We start from the raw sequence: 19,006 nt of genomic DNA, 5'->3' as shown, positions 1-19,006 counted from the left end.
TACTATTTACTGGCTGTACAATGGAAACCTTTTATGGTAAAGTGATTTATTCACCTAACCTTTTGTGGCAGTTGACACCACCTACATATACATGTGTGCCTTAGAAGGCAACATTTTCATTCCACTTTGAACCAGTTGCACTGAGAAAATTTCAACCATAGAAGTGTGTCAGCTTTCTCCCAGGAAAGGAGAAGTGAGACTCCTGGGACTGTAGTAATTAACTTTTTTCTCCATTAGGTCAGTGGTGGTCAACTTTATTACATAGGAGAGCCATGTAAACCTACACACAACCTTGGGTAGGTCAAAAGATTCTACATATTTTAATAAGATTTACAGTCACCTCTATTGATTTATATTTAAGTTATGCTTGTTACATATGTATTTAGACAATACTGTACATAGAAACAACCTATTTAAAAACAAGAAATCATTAGTGTTATGTTTACATCATTTTAGTTTACACTGCATTGGCTGTTAGTATTGTGTTGAAGCAGACCCCAGGCCTTAAGAAATGCTCTGGTGGGCTGTTGGGCACCCCTGCAGTCAGTGATAATGGCTGTAAGTCAACTAATAAGTTCAGTAAAACCTGATTTCACAGGTATGTCATTCACAATCAAAGTGTTAAAAGTGAAAATCCACTGGAACAAACAGTTTGCTCTCATTTACTGTGTATACCTTTCTTGTATAGGAACTGCTCAAATTTGTTCAGTTTGATGTTAGCTTATACACAACACAGGTCATTCTAGTTAATTACAGTAACCCAGTTACCCACAACAGATAAGCATCATATAGATTTATCACTGCAGCCTGTTTGAGGTGTAATGGAGGGCTACAGTTAAGAGGGGTGTAACCAGGGAAATCGCTGAGAATCTGGGGAGAAATCTTTGGGCCTTTAATGCTGCCTCAGGTTCCAAGGAAACCACAGGTACGTACCTAAGATGGAGGCACAAAGAAGCTGTCTGGGGAAGCAGCAGGCCAGAATGATGGTACATTTCCTGTGCTTGTACATCAGCACAAAGGCAGTGCATAACCCGGTTAAATAAATCCTGGTTGCATACAGACAAGTGATCCATTACAAGAAAAGTTTGTTTTCTTGAATATGTAAAACTATAAAATGCATAGACTTCATTTTCTTTGTTGTGACTTTAATAGTTACTGGCAGGCTCCCATCAATTATACAGTGTCTAATCTTTGGCTTTATTTCCAGATAAGTTCACCAAATCCAGCAACAGGTGCGGAAAGAGATTTTGAGTGTTGTAGATTCACTTTCTGATCAGAACGTGCAAGTCTCTGATGAGGCAGCAGGGCAAAAAAATGAAAGCGGTCTCCCATTTTCTTAGGATTCATTAACATATCATAGCCTTGAAGCAAGTGTTTGTGCATTGCTGTGTCACTTGAATTTTGCAATAGCACCTGAAAGAAACAATGTTCATTATGCCTTTACTTCTGTTCCTTCTCTCCCACAAATAACCCTTCTACACTAGGAAGATCAGGAGACCAGAATCTGTGTATAACTAGTGAGATCCAAATGGGGCCTTATACTGAACGGAATATAACTAAGTGTTACCACAAATTACTTTTAAAATATAAAACACCATTGATTGCAGATCATAATTAAAAATTTTTAATAAAACTTGCAACCAAGTGACAATATATAGAAACAAGGTTTTTACATAAAACCTACTTTTAATGAATGCTTACTGTAGCAGAAGCATAGAATCATATGCTCGAGACCTCAAGAGGTCATCTAGTCCAGTCCCCTGCACTCAAGGCAGGACTAAGTATTATCTAGACCATCCCTGACAGGTGTTTGTCCAAACTGCTCTTAAAAATCCCCAATGATGGAGATCCTACAACCTCCCTAAACAATTTATTCCAGTGCTTAACCACTTTGACCGTTAAGTTTTTCTTGTCCTATCCTCAGAGGTTAAGAACAATAATTTTTCTCCTTCCTCCTTGTAACAACCTTTTATGTACTTAAAAGTATGTCCCCTCAGTCTTCTCTACTCCAGACTAAACAAATCCAATCTTTTCAATCTTCCCTCATAAGTCATGTTTTCTAGACCTTTAATCATTTTTGTTGCTCTTCTCTGGACTTTCTCCAATGTGTTGACATCTTTCCTGAAATGTGGTGCCCAGAACTGGACACAAGACTCTAGTTGAGGCCTAATCAGCACAGAGTAGAGTAGAAGAATTACTTCTCTTGCTTACAATACTGCTAATACATATCAGAATGATGTTTGCTGTTTTTGCAACAGTATTACACTGTTGACTCATATTTAGCTTGTGACCCACTATGACCCCCAGATCCCTTTCCACCGTACTCCTTCCTAGACAGTCATTTCCCATTTTGTATGTGTGCAACTGTTCCTTCCTAAGTGAAGTACTTTGCATTTGTCCTTATTGAATTTCATCCTATTTACTTCAGATCGTTTGTCCAGAGCATTTTGAATTTTAATCCTATCCTCCAAAGCACTTGCAACTCCTCCCAGCTTGGTATCGTCCACAAACTTTATAAGTGTACTCGCTATGCCATTATGAGGTGATTGTGCATTAGTAATAGTGTCTACATGCAATCACTAAACCCTACCTGCAGCCGGACATCAATACCCATATTCTTTAAGAATTCCTGTTGCTTTAGAGGTCCCAATGTGGCTACTCTTCCCTGTGTCATGGTTCGGAGATAGCTGAAGTCAACATCTGCTGTCAGGTCTGCTGTACCTGGAGCTATTAATGCATCATGAAGTTGATGACTGCGGAAACTCTGAAAAATGAAGTTACAAGATAACTTAAGCCAGTGCACATGTAGGTGGCAGTCTCTCTTTAGGCCAAAAATACCAGAAGGAATAATACATGACAGGCACATTGTGTTTTTAAAGTTTACTTTCTCCAATTGCATAAACAAAAACTCACTGACGATAGACTCAAGGGCCCACCTCACTCATCCCTTCCCCCCATATTTATTTAGAGCCCAATTCTGCAACTTCTACTTGTGTAAGCCGTCCATCACCCAAAAGTAGTTTCGCTGACTGCTGCATAGTAAGGAGGTTAATAGCTTTTAATCATAGGTCTTTCTTGAGCAAATCTCTTTCAGAACTTTGGATACTTTCTATAGTCACTGAGCTACTTATGCAGTAAGGAGTGAAAGCTAACTGAGCATTTTAACTATCAAACTTACCCTGAAAGTGTCAGTCTTATTTCCAGTGTGACCATAATCAGCAATCAGTGCAGCTCCCCCATCCTCTTGAATACGACAGGCAAGTCTCTGAATGAGGATGCCAGCATCAGGACATACTTCCACGTGATCTCTTACTTCTTTACCCTAATGCAGGATGTAAGGATGAAATGCAGAAATCAGCACACAAAGTAACAAGCTGATTTAGAGCAAAAAAATTTTCTTTTAGTTTCTCTGACTCTGTTGTCAGAGTGTTTTGTCGTACATGGGTCATACCCCCATATTCAGCTGCTCTAGGTAACCCTAGCAGTTTCTTGAGCTGGTTTTGGCCAATGCTTTCTTCAGTTAATAATTTATATGGGAAGTGTATTGTGGTGATAGAGAAGTAGTGGAAAAAACCCACTGTACTACTCAACTTCCCCATCTACCTGCTCCAGAGTGTTATGAGGAAAATTCTCTAATGAAAATGAATACTAGCATCAGGTTGTCATTACTATGCCATTCTAATTGGAGACTGAAAATACTATACTACTTCAGCTACCTCTCTCACAAAAGAACCTCCTCAGATGAAATGTCTCACCTTATGGTCTTAAGCCAAAAATATTTTTGTAAGTAGTTTTAAGTTGGAAATTTTGCTTCACTCAGAAAATGTAGCTTTGTTTTTAAAAGCTGACCGTGGTTTAGAAAAATGCAGTTATAATCACTTAAATATTGTAATGGGCATATCTATCTCCATTTCAGCAGAACACTGAAGCATACTGTTGCACATCTGAATTTAATGATTCAAGACTGTCAAATAACAGGATCAAATAGAATTTAATCAAAGATAATTAATCAGATTACTACAGCACTATGTAGTACATAATACAGAAAGAATAGATACATTATCACCCTTGACGTAAAGTAAAAAGCTGGCCTCTGCCTCTCTCTCCCTTCTGAAACTGGTGAGATACCAGTAGTTTTGCATTCTCCAACCTATTTTTCAAGCCCTCTATTTTTCATAGGGTGTGAGACAAAGAAACCCCTTTTGTATATGGAAAAATACTTTCCCATGATTGATTTTGCCATATGTTTTAAGGTTTTCATTTGTCATTACTTATGGAATTTCCTTTATTGTATCTTTGTTACAGGATTGATAAGCAAAAAACGAATTCTTATCTCGTCATTATTTCTAGCAGCTAGAACAACCAGCCACTGCCAAAAACATTTTTTAATTGACCCCCATTTCATCATCGCAGAAAGCATCTGCGATAACAGTTGCTCCTGATCCATCAAGCAATCCTGCTTATATTCTGTAGCCATTTTGGGTAATTTGAGGGGCTCTCCTTCCTGGACATCTATTTTCCCATAGACTTGGAGGTGCCAGGATGGATTATAGTCTAATGCTCAATCATTAGAAATTGCAGAATATAGGTCACCCACAGGTTATGGACCAAACACTCTAGACTTAATATCCAAATACACACTCAGTACCGTAAAGATTTTGAGAGAGAGTTAACATGTAAATGAAATTAATATTCAAAGAAGCACTTACAGGATTAATATGTACCGACAGGTACCAATAATATGCTTAAGACTTTGCTGAATCAGAGCAAGTGACAGGGAGGGATGGTTTTGGAGGTAACATGCTAGCCTGGGCCTCAGGAAGTCTGGTTTCAAGTGCCAGCTCTGCCAAAGATTTCCTGTTTAGCATTTTGTGTTCCTCTGCCTCAGATCCCCATCTTTAAACTGATACTTTGTCTATTTAGGCCCCAGCTCCACAAAGGCTGGTGCATGTGTTTAACTTTATGCCCTAGGTGAAGTCCCATTGAACCCCACTCAGAGTGCATAAAGTTAAGCACCTGCAAGACTTTCCAGGATCAGGACCTTACAGTGTAAGCTCTCTAGGGCAGGAACTGTCTTTTAGTAGGTGTACATACAGAAGAGGGCCAAGAGCTACTGTAATGCAAACCAAACCCATAATGCACTAATTTCACAAAGACGTAGTAGCTTAAACGTTCACATGAGCAAACAGTCTTTTGCCAGCACCGTCACAGCCAGCATTACATTTGGAAAAGGAAAGGTAGGTTGACGGTAAGGTTTTGTAACTTATTAAATGCTCCAACTTACTACTCATGAGGAACAAAGCTCAACATTTTTCCTGCAACAATAAAACTTGTATGTGCAGTGATTTATATGAGGCTAACAAACTCACCCGCTGATATAGTATGAAATAGTAGATTCTCAGATGAAGATGTTCTGGGAATCACAGAAATAACTGAAGAGCCATAATAACCGGATGCTTGAAAGAATAGGGCAGTGCTAATCTGATGTAATTCAGGTAGACATAATCTTACCTGGATGAAGTATTCTGTAGCAGGCGTGGCAGATGGTGCCAGAACAAACCGCAGTTGGTCAGGAGCTTTTGGATCTATATCAATCAACACTTCACGCCATCCTTGTTCTGTTCTCTATTTAATAAACCAAAAATATTTATTTGATGTTCCAACCTGTAGCCTATCAGAACTCATTAGCCTATGTATCTATTAGCTTGAACTAAAGATTTATCAAAACACAGAGATGCTTGTACATTTTTATAACAATATCAAATATACATTGGATCAGAACCACCAGCCAACTGCCTTTTAGGGAAAGCCTGGGAAATTGGTCTGGTAGAATGCTCTTAAGGTCAATAAATGCAGGCTTAAGTACATCCATGGAGGAGTAAGTTTAAGAGTTGTCACTTTATTGCCAAATTCATATAAACTCCCATCTCATTCAAGTTATCTAAGCAAACTATTCCCATAAGAATCTAGAAAGATTTAAGTTTCTCCTAAAACCTTAGAAGTCTCTATTTTTTCAATAAAACATACATACAACATAGTATCTTTTCAATCCTAATTTTTCTTCAGTTACAATTGAATATATATTTCTGTAACTGGTGGGGTTAGTAAATAAGCCCTAGTCTGGCTTGGTAATGAGTTTTATTTTTCCATATACCACACATCCCTTAAACAGAAAGTCACAGGCAACGGGCTTCTAGATGTACCTGAAATTTATGTATTGGCAAGGCATCAAAAAATTCATGTGCTAAATAAAAGCTGGTACCTGTTTAAAAAAAAAAAAGTGTAAAAAGGACATCAGTGTTTCAACATAAAAATACATTAACAACTGTACTTTGTACTTCTAACACCTTCCACTTGGGAATCAAAATGTACTTTATAAACAGTAATGAATTCAGCTAGTCAACATCATTATGAGAGATGCAATTATTATTATTCCCATTTTATCTAACTGAGGCACAGATACATTAAGGACCAAATTTTTAAAAGTGGCCACTATCTTTGAATGCCTCTGTTTGGGGTTGCCAGCTTGAGCCTGATTTTCAGAAGTCCTGTTGGTATGCAGGGAGTGCAGATGAAGTCAATGGGACCTGCAGGCATTCACCACATCTGAAGAACAGGCACAAAGGGTGTCAAGATGGGCATCCACAAATGGAGGATGTCAGAATCCATGGCCACTTAAGAAAATCTGGGCCCAAATTTTGTTCAGGCTCACAAAAGAAGGAGGGGTTATTTCATACAGAATTACTTTTCTATCCATAACCACACTGCAGAGAAGTTATCAGTTATAAAAAGGTTACAAATGAGTGAAGAAAGCCATCATTACAACTAAAAAAATATATATATATATAACTACCTTGTGGTACATCTTGCAGCTCTCGGTACCAGAAGATTGGAATTCCAGCCTTGCTAATGCCTTTCATGTAGACAGGGGAAGTAACATCAAGCTCTGATTCTATCTTCCCTCCTGTGAGCGTCAACGCTTGGATCTCACTTAGTTTGGGGCTCACCTCTACCAGATGAACAGAAATGTCACATTTATTGAGTAAAGAGCCAAGCTGGTTAAAGACCTGTAAATAGAGAAAGAGGAATTCTGATAGAGGCAGTTGTGTGCTGCAGTACTGTAAACTTGGGTTAGGAGTTGATTTTAACTGCTTGTACTGTTGGAGACTGAAAAATGTGAAGGGAGCATATCTGGGGTTAAATCTTGGACTCACTGACTTCAGTGGGACCAGAATTTCATCCTTGGTCTCTAGAGAGGAGGGTACTCAACTAGCTCATCTAAGGCCTGATCCTGTCACCTTTACTTATGTGAGTATTACCCTTGGTTCAGGTCACTAGTCAGCAGCAACAACAGAAAACTGCATATCTTTATCCCGTAGTTCATATTAAATAATGGTATCAATGTGGCCACATGGGAAAAATCAAAAAGCACAGTCCAAAGTGAAAAGATAACTCTCTCCCTCCCCCCTCAGCCCCCCAAAAAAGACAATTCAGGCCGAGAGATCATTTAAAAAAACCCCTTTCTCCCTCCCGCCCCATAACTGCAGGGTTCTTTTAAAATAAAAGGGGTTTCCAATTTTGCTCCCATCGAAGTCAGGGGAACTTTACCATTGACTTCAACAGAAGCAGAACCAAGTCCTGTGGTTCTACAAAACAACCCAACTAGAGCAGGGGTTCTCAAACTTCACTGCACCGCGACCCCTTTCTGACGACAAAAGTTACTACACAACCCCAGGAGGGGGGCCAAAGTCTGAGCCCGCCTGAGCCCCACTGCCCTAGGTGACAGGGCCAAAGTCAAACCCTGGGTCGATGCAGGGAGGGCAAAGCCCCAAGGGCTTCAGCCCCAGGAAGGGGGTCTGTAACCTGAGCCCTGCTGCCCAGGGTTGAAAGCCTCAGGCTTGGGTTTTGGCTTTGGGCCCAGGAAGTCTAAGCAAGCCCTGGCGATCCCATTAAAATGGGGTCCCAACCCACAGTTTGAGAATTGCTGAACTTGAGGATGGAAAATGCAGACCCACATCCTCAAGAAGAAGCGGGAATGAATGAAAGCTTATTGAGAGTAACAGGAGTCTGGCATAGAGAAGCAACATCTCTGACACCTAGAGCAAATTTTGTTTTTGGAGTGCACTGGTTCACCAGCAATCTCTGATTTTTCCAAAGTAGGATACATGAGAACAATGTATATTATGCACTCCACAGTCATTATTACATTTGACTTTTGTTTGTGAATGAAGGAGTGGGAGCTCCCAATATTTTCCCTGGAGCACTGAATTCCAATAACAACGTTCCTTTTGGTTGGTAATTGAGAAATGGGCATTACATCAGCAAGGGTCTGATATCCCAAGAAGTGATAAGCCTCTGCCATTCCCACTGGAGTAAATAGGAGTTCAGGAAGCTGAGCACCTCTGAGATTCAAGCCTGTAATACTGTCTTGTTTCTGTAGCTCACATTAGGGCCTCCTAATTACAATCAGCAACGTTCATATAAACTGCTTACGACCCTGGGTAACTTTTCTATAAGTGTATTCTAATGGGATATTCTTACCCTCTTCCTCAATGTAACTGTATATTACAGTGGATTAGTGATGGATCAGCACAATTGTGCTTCTAATATCCAGTGTTCTCATCTCACTTCTGAGCAAGGCCAGCTCTAACTTTTTTGCTGCCCCAAGCAGCAAAAAAAAAGCGCCGCCCCGCCGAGCCCACCCCCCGCGCTGCCCCCCGCCTGACGCCATGCTGCCGGAGCCTGCCCCACCCTCCGCCGAGCCGCCGGAACCCCTCCCTGAGCGCCGCGCCCCGCGCTGCCCCCCCGCCGCGCCCCCCGGGCGCCCCCCCCCCCCCAGAATGCTGCGCCACGCTGCCCCCCGTCACCCCAAGATTGGCCGCCCCTTACCAGGTGCCGCCCCAAGCATGTGCTTGGTTGCCTGGTGCCTGGAGCCGGCCCTGCTTCTGAGCCCCCTCCCACCCACCCCCCAGTTTCCTCACTAAAATAACAAGAATATGGATAGATATGCTTAGGTAAAATCCAATGCTACAGTCTAGTAATCAAAATGCATTCAGTTGATAAGGAAGTTTCAACACATTATGGAATTTCATTTTGTATTTCAGGTTTCAATATGTTAGCTGTGTGAGCCAAAGAGAACCCCAAACTAGTAAACTCAGACATACAGAGAATATTATATTCTTTTTACGTACCCGCAAAATATCATCTGTAAGAGTGCCTCTACCTGGGCCTAGTTCCACCAGTTGGAGAGTTTTAGGTTTGCCAGTGGCCATCCATTCACTAACGTACCATATTCCTATTAACTGTTGTGAAGAAAACACACAAAACTTACTAGAATTTATAGCATTAGTGATACATACACCTGCATTTCACCTACAGAAACCAAAACATTTAAATTATTTTACCAGTCTTACAGCATGGATCTGCACTGAAAAGTGGCTACGTAAAATTCTCATTCTTTTACTAAGCAGCCAACATGACTCCTGAACCTCTAGAGCATGGGTGGGCAAACTTTTTGGCCCAAGGGCCACATCTTGGTATGCAAATTGTGTGGAGGGCCATAAATGCTAACGAAATTGGGGGTGGGGTGCAGGAGAGGGTGATGGCTCTGGCTGGCGATGCGGGCTATGGAGTGGGGCCAGAAATGAGGAGTTCGGGGTGTGTGAGGGGGCTCCATGCTGAGGCAGGGGATTGGAGGGGAGGGAGGAGGAGGGGAAAAGGACACCGGCTGGGGATGCGGGCTCTAGGGGTAGGGCTAGGGATGAGGGGCTGGGACAGAGGGATTTGGAGGATGGGAGGGGGATCAGGGCTGGGGCAGGGGGTTGGGGCGTGGGAGGGGGTCAGGGGTGCAGGCTCCAGGCAGCGCTTACTCAAACAGCTCCCAGAAGCAGTGGCATGTTCCCCCTCCGGCTCTGTCCACTGCCCTGTCCACAGGCGCTGCCCCTGCAGCTCCCATTGACTGCGGTTCCCGGCCAGTGGAGCTGCAGGGGTAGCGCTTGGGGTAGGGGCAGCATGAGGAGCCCCTTGGCTGCCCCTACATGTAGAAACCGGATGGGGGACATGCCACTGTTTCCGGGAGCCGCGCGGAGCGGGGCAAGCCCCGGACCCTGCTCCACGGCGGGAGCTCGAGGGCCAGATTAAAACATCTGGAGGGCCAGATGTGGCCCCCGGGCCGTGTTTGCCCACCCTGCTCTAGAGGGAGCAGATCTGATTACTATCAGCCCTGAAGAACTAAAACCGTTCTGGGAGATTGAGCTGGATTCTTTTCTGGCTTGTGCATCAAAAGAATTGTTAACTATCAAATGCAAGTCACTTGTGGATACCAATTTAGTTCCTCACAGGCAACTAGCACTGATACAATACCTCTTCATAAGTGCAACTGAAAGCAGAATTTGGCCTGTACGGTCTTTATTACTGGTAATAGCATCAGTCAGAAAGCATGGGATCTAAAAGTCAAGATGTGTTCTGAGTTCAAGCCTGGAAGTTACAACGGTTTTTTGCTTACGGACCAAACAAATTTGGTATGAAAATAATTCATACACAATACACGTGAAGGCCCCAAATGCTTTTTTCTTTCAACAAAGTCACTTTTCAGATGTCTGTTTATTTTTGCTTCTCAACAAATGTTATCAGCACTGGTAACATATATGACCACATGTTCATAAACTGTATTTGTAACAGTATGTTTTAAGGAAGAAAGGAATGTTTAAAAAAATAATTTTATATTACCTCCCCAAAGATTTGACTTATTTCAGGTGAAGTAACAAAATCTCCTCTTTCTCCCAGCATGTCATGGTGCATATAGTAACCCTAAAGTAAAGTAAAAAAAAAAAAAAATAATATCACATTTATTTTCCGATCACTAATATGTAAGCCTTCACATTCTCCTGAACTTTAAAAATTAAATCACTTTCCAGTCTACTGAACAAATGTAGTCATTTTAATGCTGAAAAAAATGAAACAAATCCAAAATACCCCACAAAACTCCTCCTATGGAAAATGGTGAGAGTTTGATTGATGCAACAACAAATTTTACATCAAGGAAAAAATAAGAAATGAACTTGGATTTGTAGAAGAAAAAGGATAAATGTTAAAACAATTCAAACATTGACTTTTATTACGGAGCTTATTACTTCCCCTTTTTATGAGTCCCTAGAAATCTGAACCTGACAGTGTTCTGTATGACAGCTTAACTTTCTATGATCATTTGATCAGCGTGGGTTAAAATTACCAAGTTGTCAATTCCATTTGAGAGAGGACAGTCTGATTTGTACAGCACTCAGAATTAATTCTTTTGCAGACTTTACAACCAACTAAAGAAGCCATTCTTCACATCATAACAGAATTGAGCATTGCCATAATAACTGAAATTAACAAGGTGGAGGGGAGATGGTGCCAAGCTAACTAGAACAGAGACACATCTAATAAGATATTAAATAGCTAAGCGGCTAGTAGGAGAAACCCGATTGCAGGTGCTTCTTACAGAGATAATGCTGCTGCTGCTGGCAGTGCAATGCAAGTGAGGGGGTGTGCATCTCAAATTATAAAGGCAAATTTTGCCAGGACTGAGGAAAATCTCACTAATGAACCCTCCTCCCCTCTCTCACCTGCCTCCCCCAACTGAATGATCACAGCATTTTCCAAGGAGGGAATTTTTGTGCAGTTTTCCTATCATCTGACACTCATGACTATTTCTGTAGGAGACCCAAATGAGTGAAAAGGACAGTTACCTGTTCTGTAACTGGCGTTCTTTGAGATGTGTTGCTCCTGTCTATTTCACAGTAGGTGTGTGTGCTCGCCACGTGCACTGGTGCTGGAAGTTTTTCCCTTAGCAGTACCAGTAGGAGGAGAGCACTGCTGTGACCCCAGGAATGCCGCCTCTATATTGCGCTATAAGGGGAGCTGCGCACTCCCCCCACCCTTGGTTCCTTCTTGCCAGACAACTCCGACAGAGGGGAAGGAGGGCGGGATGTGGAATAGACAGGAGCAACACATCTCGAAGAACGCCAGTTATGGAACAGGTAAATGTCCTTTCTTCTTCGAGTGATTGCTCCTGTGTATTCCACAGTAGGTGACTCCAAGCTATATTTGGTGGGTAGGAGTTTAAAGGTTATCGGGACGGAGTACCGCCCTACCAAACCCGGCATCATCCCGTGCTTGAGAGACGATGGCATAGTGTGAGGAAAAAGTGTGGACAGAAGACCACGTGGCAGCCCTACATATGTCCTGGATAGGGACGTGGGCCACATAGGCGGCTGACGAGGCTTGTGCTCTCGTAGAATGCGCCTTCGCTATAGGCGGTGGGGGAACCCCTGCCAAGTCGTAACACGTGCGTATGCACAAGGTGATCCAGCCGGAAATGCGCTGGGTGGAAACTGGTTGCCCCCTCATCTGCTCGGCCGATGCAACAAATAGTTGCAAGGACTTCCTGAACGGCCTGGTTCGGTGCAGGTAGAAGGCCAGCGCTCTACGTATGTCTAGCGTGTGTAGGTGGTGTTCCTCGTTGGAGGAATGGGGCTTAGGACAGAGTACTGGCAGGAAAATGTCCTGATCCATATGGAAGGCGGAGACCACCTTCGGGAGAAACACAGGATGTGGACGAAGCTGGACCTTATCCCTGTGGAAAACCGTATACGGGGGTTCCGAGGTCAAGGCCCTAAGTTCTGAGACCCGATGGGCTGAGGTGATAGCCACCAAAAATGACACTTTCCATGAGAGGTGGGACAAGGAACACGTGGCCAAGGGTTCAAAGGGAGGACCCGTGAGGTGGGATAACACTAGGTTCAGATCCCATTGCGGGACCGGGGCCCTGGCGTACAGAAATGCACAATCAAGGCCCTTTAGAAAGCGGGAGGTCATTTGATGGGAGAACACCGATTGACCTTGCACCGGAGGGTGGAAGGCTGAAATGGCCGCTAAATGAACCCTGACGGAGGCAGGGGCTAGTCCTTGGGTCCCAAGGGACAGGAGGTAATCTAGAATAAGCTGGAGGGATGCAGATGACGGGGAGGCGCTCCTCTCCCCCGCCCACCTGGAGAACCTAGACCATTTGGCAAGGTACGTGCGCCATGTGGATGGCTTTCTGCTCTCTAACAGAATTCGTCTTACATTCTCCAAGCACCTTCCCTCCTCCTCGTTTAACCATGGAGCAACCACACTGTCAGGTGGAGTGCGGCCAGGTTGGGGTGGAGAAGGCATCCCTTCTCCTGGGAGATGAGGTCTGGGCGAAGCAGCAGCCTCTGCGGGGGGGCCGCTAAAAGTTGCAGAAGGGTCCTGTACCAATGTTGATGGGCCCAATGCGGGGCTATGAGGATAACCCTCGACCTGTCTGCCTTTACTTTTTGCAGATCCTTGCCTATCAGTGGGAAAGGCATAGAACAGTTGGTCTGACCACTGGAGGAGGAATGCGTCTGAGATCACCCCCCTTTCTGCTCCTGCCCTGGAACAGAACTGGGGGCAGCGTCTGTTCTGGGCGGTAGCAAAAAGGTCAACCCGGGGAGCTCCCCACTCTTGGAAGAGCTGTTGGGCGACTTCCCAGTGGAGTGACCACTCGTATTGGTGGGAAAACACCCTGCTGAGGCAATCGGCTTGCACATTGCACGCGCCAGGTAGGTGGAAGGCCCGTAGGGAGATACCGTGGGCTATGCAAAACTCCCATAGGTCCAGGGCTTCCCAGCACCGCGCCAAGAAACGCGTGCCTCCCTGCCTGTTGATGTAATACATCATGGTCGTGTTGTCCGTGAGGACTCTAACTGCCTTCCTGCGAAGGTGCAAACTGAACGCTATGCACGCCAGGCGTACTGCCCTGAGCCCCCTGACGTTTATGTGCAGAGAGAATTCCAAGGTCGACCATCTGCCTTGGGTTTGAATGTCCCCTATATGGGCTCCCCAGCCCAGGTCCGAGGCATCTAACACCAGGTCTAGAGAGGGAGGGAGTTCTCAGAAGGGGACCCCGTTCAGCATATTGCTCAGGAGGGACCAACATTGCAGAGCGGCCACCATGTTGGGAGGCATCGGACCATCTCGTCCAGGCTGTCTCGGGACTGGGAATACTGGGAAGCCAACCAAAGTTGGAGGGGCCTCATTCTGAGTCTGGCATGTCGCACCATGGACGTGCAGGCTGCCATGTGACCTAGGATTTGAAGGCATACCCTTGCCATCGTCACGGGGAAGGCTGTGACCGAGGCTACGAGACCTTTGAGTGTCTCGAATCGGTCTCGGGGAAGAGAGGCTGTGGCCTCTCAGGAATCTAGCAGAGCCCCTATGAAGTGTATGCGCTGAACCAACGTGGACTTGACCTCATTCACCACTAGGCCCAGACCCGCGCATGTGGACAGGAGAAATTGCATCTGGGCCTGAACCTGGGACCGGGGGCTACCCTTGAGGAGCCAGTCGTCCAGGTAAGGGAAAATTTGCAGCCCGTTCCTCTGGAGGTGGGCTGCCACCACTGCCATGCATTTGGTAAAAACCCCTGGGGGCAGTGGAAAGGCCAAAGGAGAGGACCGCAAACTGGTAATGATCCCACCCTACCAGGAGATGGAGGAAGCGCCTGTGACCCTTGAAAATATGGATGTGGAAATTCGCATCCTGGAGGTCCAGGGACGGAAACCAATCCCCCGGCTCTAAGGAGGGGATGATGGAGGTCAGGGATACCATGCGGAACTTGTAGCAGACCATAACCCTGTTGAGGTTCCGCAGGTCGAGGATGGGCCGGAGCCCGCCTTTTACCTTTGGGATCAGGAAGTACCGGGAGTAAAATCCCTTGCCCTGAAATTCCGCCGGTACCCTCTCCACCGCACCTAGGTTGAGAAGCCGTGCCACCTCTTGGTTTAGGAGGACAGCATGTTCCCAGTCCCCGAGGTCCTCCCAGGGCGGGGGGTAGTGGAGGGGCGGTGAGGTGAACTGCAACATGTAGCCCCTGGAAATCGTGCTGAGGACCCACTGGTCTGACGTTATACAGGACCACTTCACTCGAAACGCAGATAAACAGTTGCGGAACACAAACTTTATTAACTGGGGGGCGTCCGGGCCTCTTGCCACGGTGGCCCCCCCAAAAGAGTCAAAACCGCCTCTTCCCCTGCCTCTTGCCCTTCGATGGGCCTGGTCGCGGGGCTGAGCAGGACTGACGCTGAGACCTGCGCCTCTGCTTCCTCGGTCGCTTAGGAGGGGGTTCATATCTGCCCCTAGCGGGGGGAGTGGAGGTCTGCGGCCTAGGTTTGTCCTTCACTGGCGGGACATATAGGCCCACAGCTTGCAGGGTGGTACGGGAGTCTTTCATCCCAAGCAGGCAAACATTGGTTTGGTCCACAAACAGCACTTTCCCGTTGAAGGGAAGGTCCTGCATCAGAGATTGAGACTCTGCAGAAAGACCAGACAGGAGAAGCCATGACGCCCTTCGCATGGACATGACCGACGCTATAGAACGGGCTGCCGTGTCCGCCACGTCTGAGATGGCCTGGAGTGCTGCTTTCGCCGTTGCTGCCCCTTCCTCAACCAGAGCCTTGAACTCTTTCTTGTCCCCCTCCAGGAGAAGAGGCTCGAACTTCGGTAGAGACCCCTACAAGTTAAAATCATAGCGATTCAACAGGCCTTGGTGATTGGCCGATCGAAGTTGAAAGCTCGCAGAAGAATAAACTTTCCTGGCAAAAGAATCAAGTCTCTTGGAGTCTTTGTCCTTGGGGGTGGGTGCAGGCTGGCCGTAGCGTTCCCGATGGTTGACTGACTCCACCACCAGGAGTTAGGTGCTGGGTGGGAGTACAGGTACTCATGTTCCTTAGCTGGAACAAAGTACTTTCTCTCTGCTTTCTTGGAAATGGGCACCAAGGAAGCTGGGGTCTGCCATAGGGCAGTCGATACCTTGGTGAAGGGGTAGGGCCACAAGGCCCGGTGCCGAGGAGGACAGTACATTGAAAAGGGTGTCCGATGGCTCCTCCATCTCCTCAGCCTGGAGTTGGAGATTCGAGGCTACCCTTTCGAGGAGCTTCTGGTGAGCTTTAAAGTCCTCTTATATAACGGACAGAGGTGCCACTATGGTCTCCTCTGGTGCCGGCGAGGGTGCCGGTCTGGCTACCAGGGTGTCGGGAGGTGCCGCTGGTTCGACTCCCAAGACTGAGTCCGGGCCCGGTGCCGCCGGTTCGGTGCCTGTCGACTTCTGACTCTGTCGAGGGGGACACACCGAATGGGTCTAGGACGCCCTGGCTACCGAGCGGGGTCTCGCCTGGGCAGGCAATTGTGGCCACGGTGCCCATTGACACCATTGGCCCTGCCACGGTGCCCCTTGCCACTGACCGGCTTGGGTGCTGAGTGGGGCAGGCTGCTTTTGGGACTTGGTGTGGCTCCGGGACAGGCGGCTGGGTGCCAAGGCAGAGGTCGCTGTTGACTGCATGGTGCCATAGGAGTGACGGGAGCGTCTACGGTCGTGACGGTGCCAACCTCGAGATCTGGACCTCGATTACGATGAGGAGCTGTACTTGACCGAAGTGCTGCTCTCATAGCCGGTGATCGTAGCTACGACACTTCGGTGCTGGTAACACCCGAGCAGAGCTCCGTCTATAGTGTCTGGCGGAGCGGGCACTTGAGCCCGAGCGTCCATAACGATGGGGTCGGGATCTGCTCCTGTATCTCCTATCCGAAGAGGAGCGTCAACGCTGTTGTCTCGGTGCCTGTGCTTCCGATGGGGAGTGGAGGATCTTCGAGACTCCCGCGCAGACGAGTCAGTCAGTCTGATCGGAGTGGAGGGCTGATGTGAGCTATGTGAGGACCTCGTCGAATGGGGCACACGGTCCTCGGAGCGCGGGCTGTGTCTTGTCGGGGAGGGCTGGTGTGCTCCCAACAGCGGCTTCCCTTGGGACTGGGGGCCCGTCTCGGGCAGCGCACCCGGCACCAGGAGGGAGAGGATGTCACACGCGGCCTGTGCAGCCTCCAGCGTCGATGGCATTCTCACCGCGGGAGAGGCACGCACGGACGGGACTGGCTACTCCGCTCTGCATGAGTCGGGTCCTGAGGGGGATCGTGGGCTGCCCAACTCGGGTCCAGCCTCACCCCTGTCCTTTTGTTGGTGCCGCTGAGTCTTCCCTTGCTTCTTAGAGGGTGAACGGTGCCGACTGGAGGAGGGTGCCTCGCTCCGCATCGAGGATGTGGTACCCAGTGCTGAGTCCGATTGGCACGCCAGTGCTGGGGCCAATGCAGATTCCATTAGCAGGGCCCGGAGCCGGATATCTCTCTCACGTTTCGTTCGATCAGTTACGTGAGTCTCACCCAAGCAGTGAAGACACTGAGTGTGCAGGGTCACTTCCTGGCATAGAACTGTGACAGGAGTCACACGACTTGAAGCCTGGGGCACGGGGCATGCCCCACAACTAACTAAAGAAGTTATCCAACTATGGAGAAGATGAGTACTACTAAGGCTACCAGAAGAGCTACAGCAAGGCTGGAGCACAAAGTTCTGACTACCTTCACTGGCGGCAAGAAGGAACTGAGGGTTGGGGGAGTGCGCAGCTCCCCTTATAGCTATGATATAGAGGCTCCACACCAGGGGTTGCAGCAGTGCTCCCCTCCTACGGGTACTGCTAAGGGAAAAACTTCTGGCACCAGTGCACATGACGAGCACGCACACCTAAAGTGGAATACACAGGAGCAATCACTCTAAGAAGAACTTTAAGTTTTGTGGTGCAGTTTCCCCAAGGGCAGTGATGGAATTCCAGCATATATTATCCTATTAGTCCTCTGAAGGAAAGCATACACACAAAGTGACACTGGCTGCACCTTCTGGGATGTCTGTACTGTCCTACTCCCCAAGAGTTGGGAGGAGGACCTGACAACCCGATTACGTAGGTACATTTAGGGGTCTACATTGCAAACTATCCCTCTGCTTCCCATCTCCACCCTAAATAAAGCTTCCCCAAACCAGTTCTAGGAAGGCAACTGTGTGCCACTGTTAGCTGTGTTGGTTACTAATGAACAATGTGATATGTGTGCAAAACCAACCATTAGCAAGTTACCAGCCCGGTTACAAACTGCATTATGAGCTGGTCTAGCTTGTCTAGTAAAAGAAACAAAAACATGCTTTGAAAGAGGGGAGTTTACCAGACCTAAGGACCATCCCAGCAATGTGTTGCGATGTTATCTGTTTCACGCTAACTGCATTCAGAAACACCAGGCTGTGCACGTACCTTCACAGGATTAGTTAGCACTTCCCGCATATATTCAGCGACTGTAATAGGGCCAGTTGACTTTATTTTGAACATGAGATGCTTTAGGAGTGGAGTAACCTGAGCGCTGTCTTCTGCTTTGCTTCCGGCACTGAAACACTGGCGTCTCCATGCAGCCGGGACAACTGGAGGAGCGTTAGGGGAAGAAAACACACAGACACCCTGACTACAGGAAGGATTTTCAGTACGTGACTAGCCGAGACACTTGCAGCTTGCGGGAAAGGGGGACCCCGGCCGGCTGCAAGGCGGCGCGGGGGGTTAAAGCCTTGGCCCGGCGGCCGGGCACGTTAATGCCAGACTCCCAGTGAGGAAGTGCTGCAGACACGACCCCCGCGCGCCGGGGCTGGGGATAACCCCAACCCCGCCCCCGCGCTGTCCGCTCCCGGCTGAGCTCGGCACGCGGGCTCCTTTCCCCCAACGCTCCCGAGGGACTCGGGCGCGGGGGGGGGGGGTCAGAGCGCTGTCGTGACACGGCCGCGGCGCTGGGCCCGGCTGTTACCATGGTGACCGAGAAGTCGCTGCTGCCAGGAGACACCGAGGACAGCCGCGAGCAGAGAGCGCCGTGCAGCCAGGCGGGTCATGTTTGCAGCACCCGTGCCCTTTGACCTTCCACCTTTGTCCTGACGCTGCCAGTTCCTGGGTGCTGTGTACGCTCCCTCCACCCCGAATACAGGCAGGGGACTGAGTCCTAGGCCGGGCCAGGGCACAGGCGATGCTTGCGGGTGTGAGGGTTTCCCTGACTGGGGCGTGGGCGCCCCTTTCTCCCTTCTCAGACACTGGAACCTCTTTCACTCTCC

The 19,006-nt window shown here is 47.5% G+C and overlaps 1 protein-coding gene across 1 annotated transcript; it reads right to left on the bottom strand.

Moving 5' to 3' along the window:
• Window positions 1-1,124: 1,124 nt before the first annotated feature.
• NDUFAF7 (NADH:ubiquinone oxidoreductase complex assembly factor 7) lies at window positions 1,125-18,984 on the bottom strand. Its single transcript, XM_034764954.1, has 10 exons — window positions 18,709-18,984; window positions 18,171-18,334; window positions 10,729-10,809; window positions 9,192-9,302; window positions 6,854-7,067; window positions 6,204-6,262; window positions 5,512-5,625; window positions 3,179-3,322; window positions 2,591-2,764; window positions 1,125-1,413 (listed from the first exon to the last, which is right to left on the bottom strand). The coding sequence occupies exons 1-10, from the start codon at window positions 18,788-18,790 to the stop codon at window positions 1,198-1,200; spliced, it is 1,359 nt and encodes a 452-aa protein (XP_034620845.1). The 5' UTR covers window positions 18,791-18,984; the 3' UTR covers window positions 1,125-1,197.
• Window positions 18,985-19,006: the final 22 nt, after the last annotated feature.

This window comes from Trachemys scripta, chromosome 3, assembly GCF_013100865.1.
Source record: "Trachemys scripta elegans isolate TJP31775 chromosome 3, CAS_Tse_1.0, whole genome shotgun sequence".
NCBI lineage: Eukaryota > Metazoa > Chordata > Testudines > Emydidae > Trachemys > Trachemys scripta.
Note: the sequence above shows the minus strand (reverse complement) of the source record. Positions and strands in the feature narration are given on the sequence as shown.

What these genes read in the sequence shown, in the direction of transcription:
- NDUFAF7 (XM_034764954.1), bottom strand. Translation starts at nt 18,790, where the DNA reads ATGACCCGCCTGGCTGCACGGCGCTCTCTGCTCGCGGCTGTCCTCGGT. An exon ending in GCGACTTCTCGGTCACCATG is followed by an intron (nt 18,335 to 18,708) that starts GTAACAGCCGGG and finishes ACGCTCCTCCAG; the next exon opens with TTGTCCCGGCTGCATGGAGA. An exon ending in ATAAGACTGACACTTTCAGG is followed by an intron (nt 2,765 to 3,178) that starts GTAAGTTTGATA and finishes TTCATTTTTCAG; the next exon opens with AGTTTCCGCAGTCATCAACT.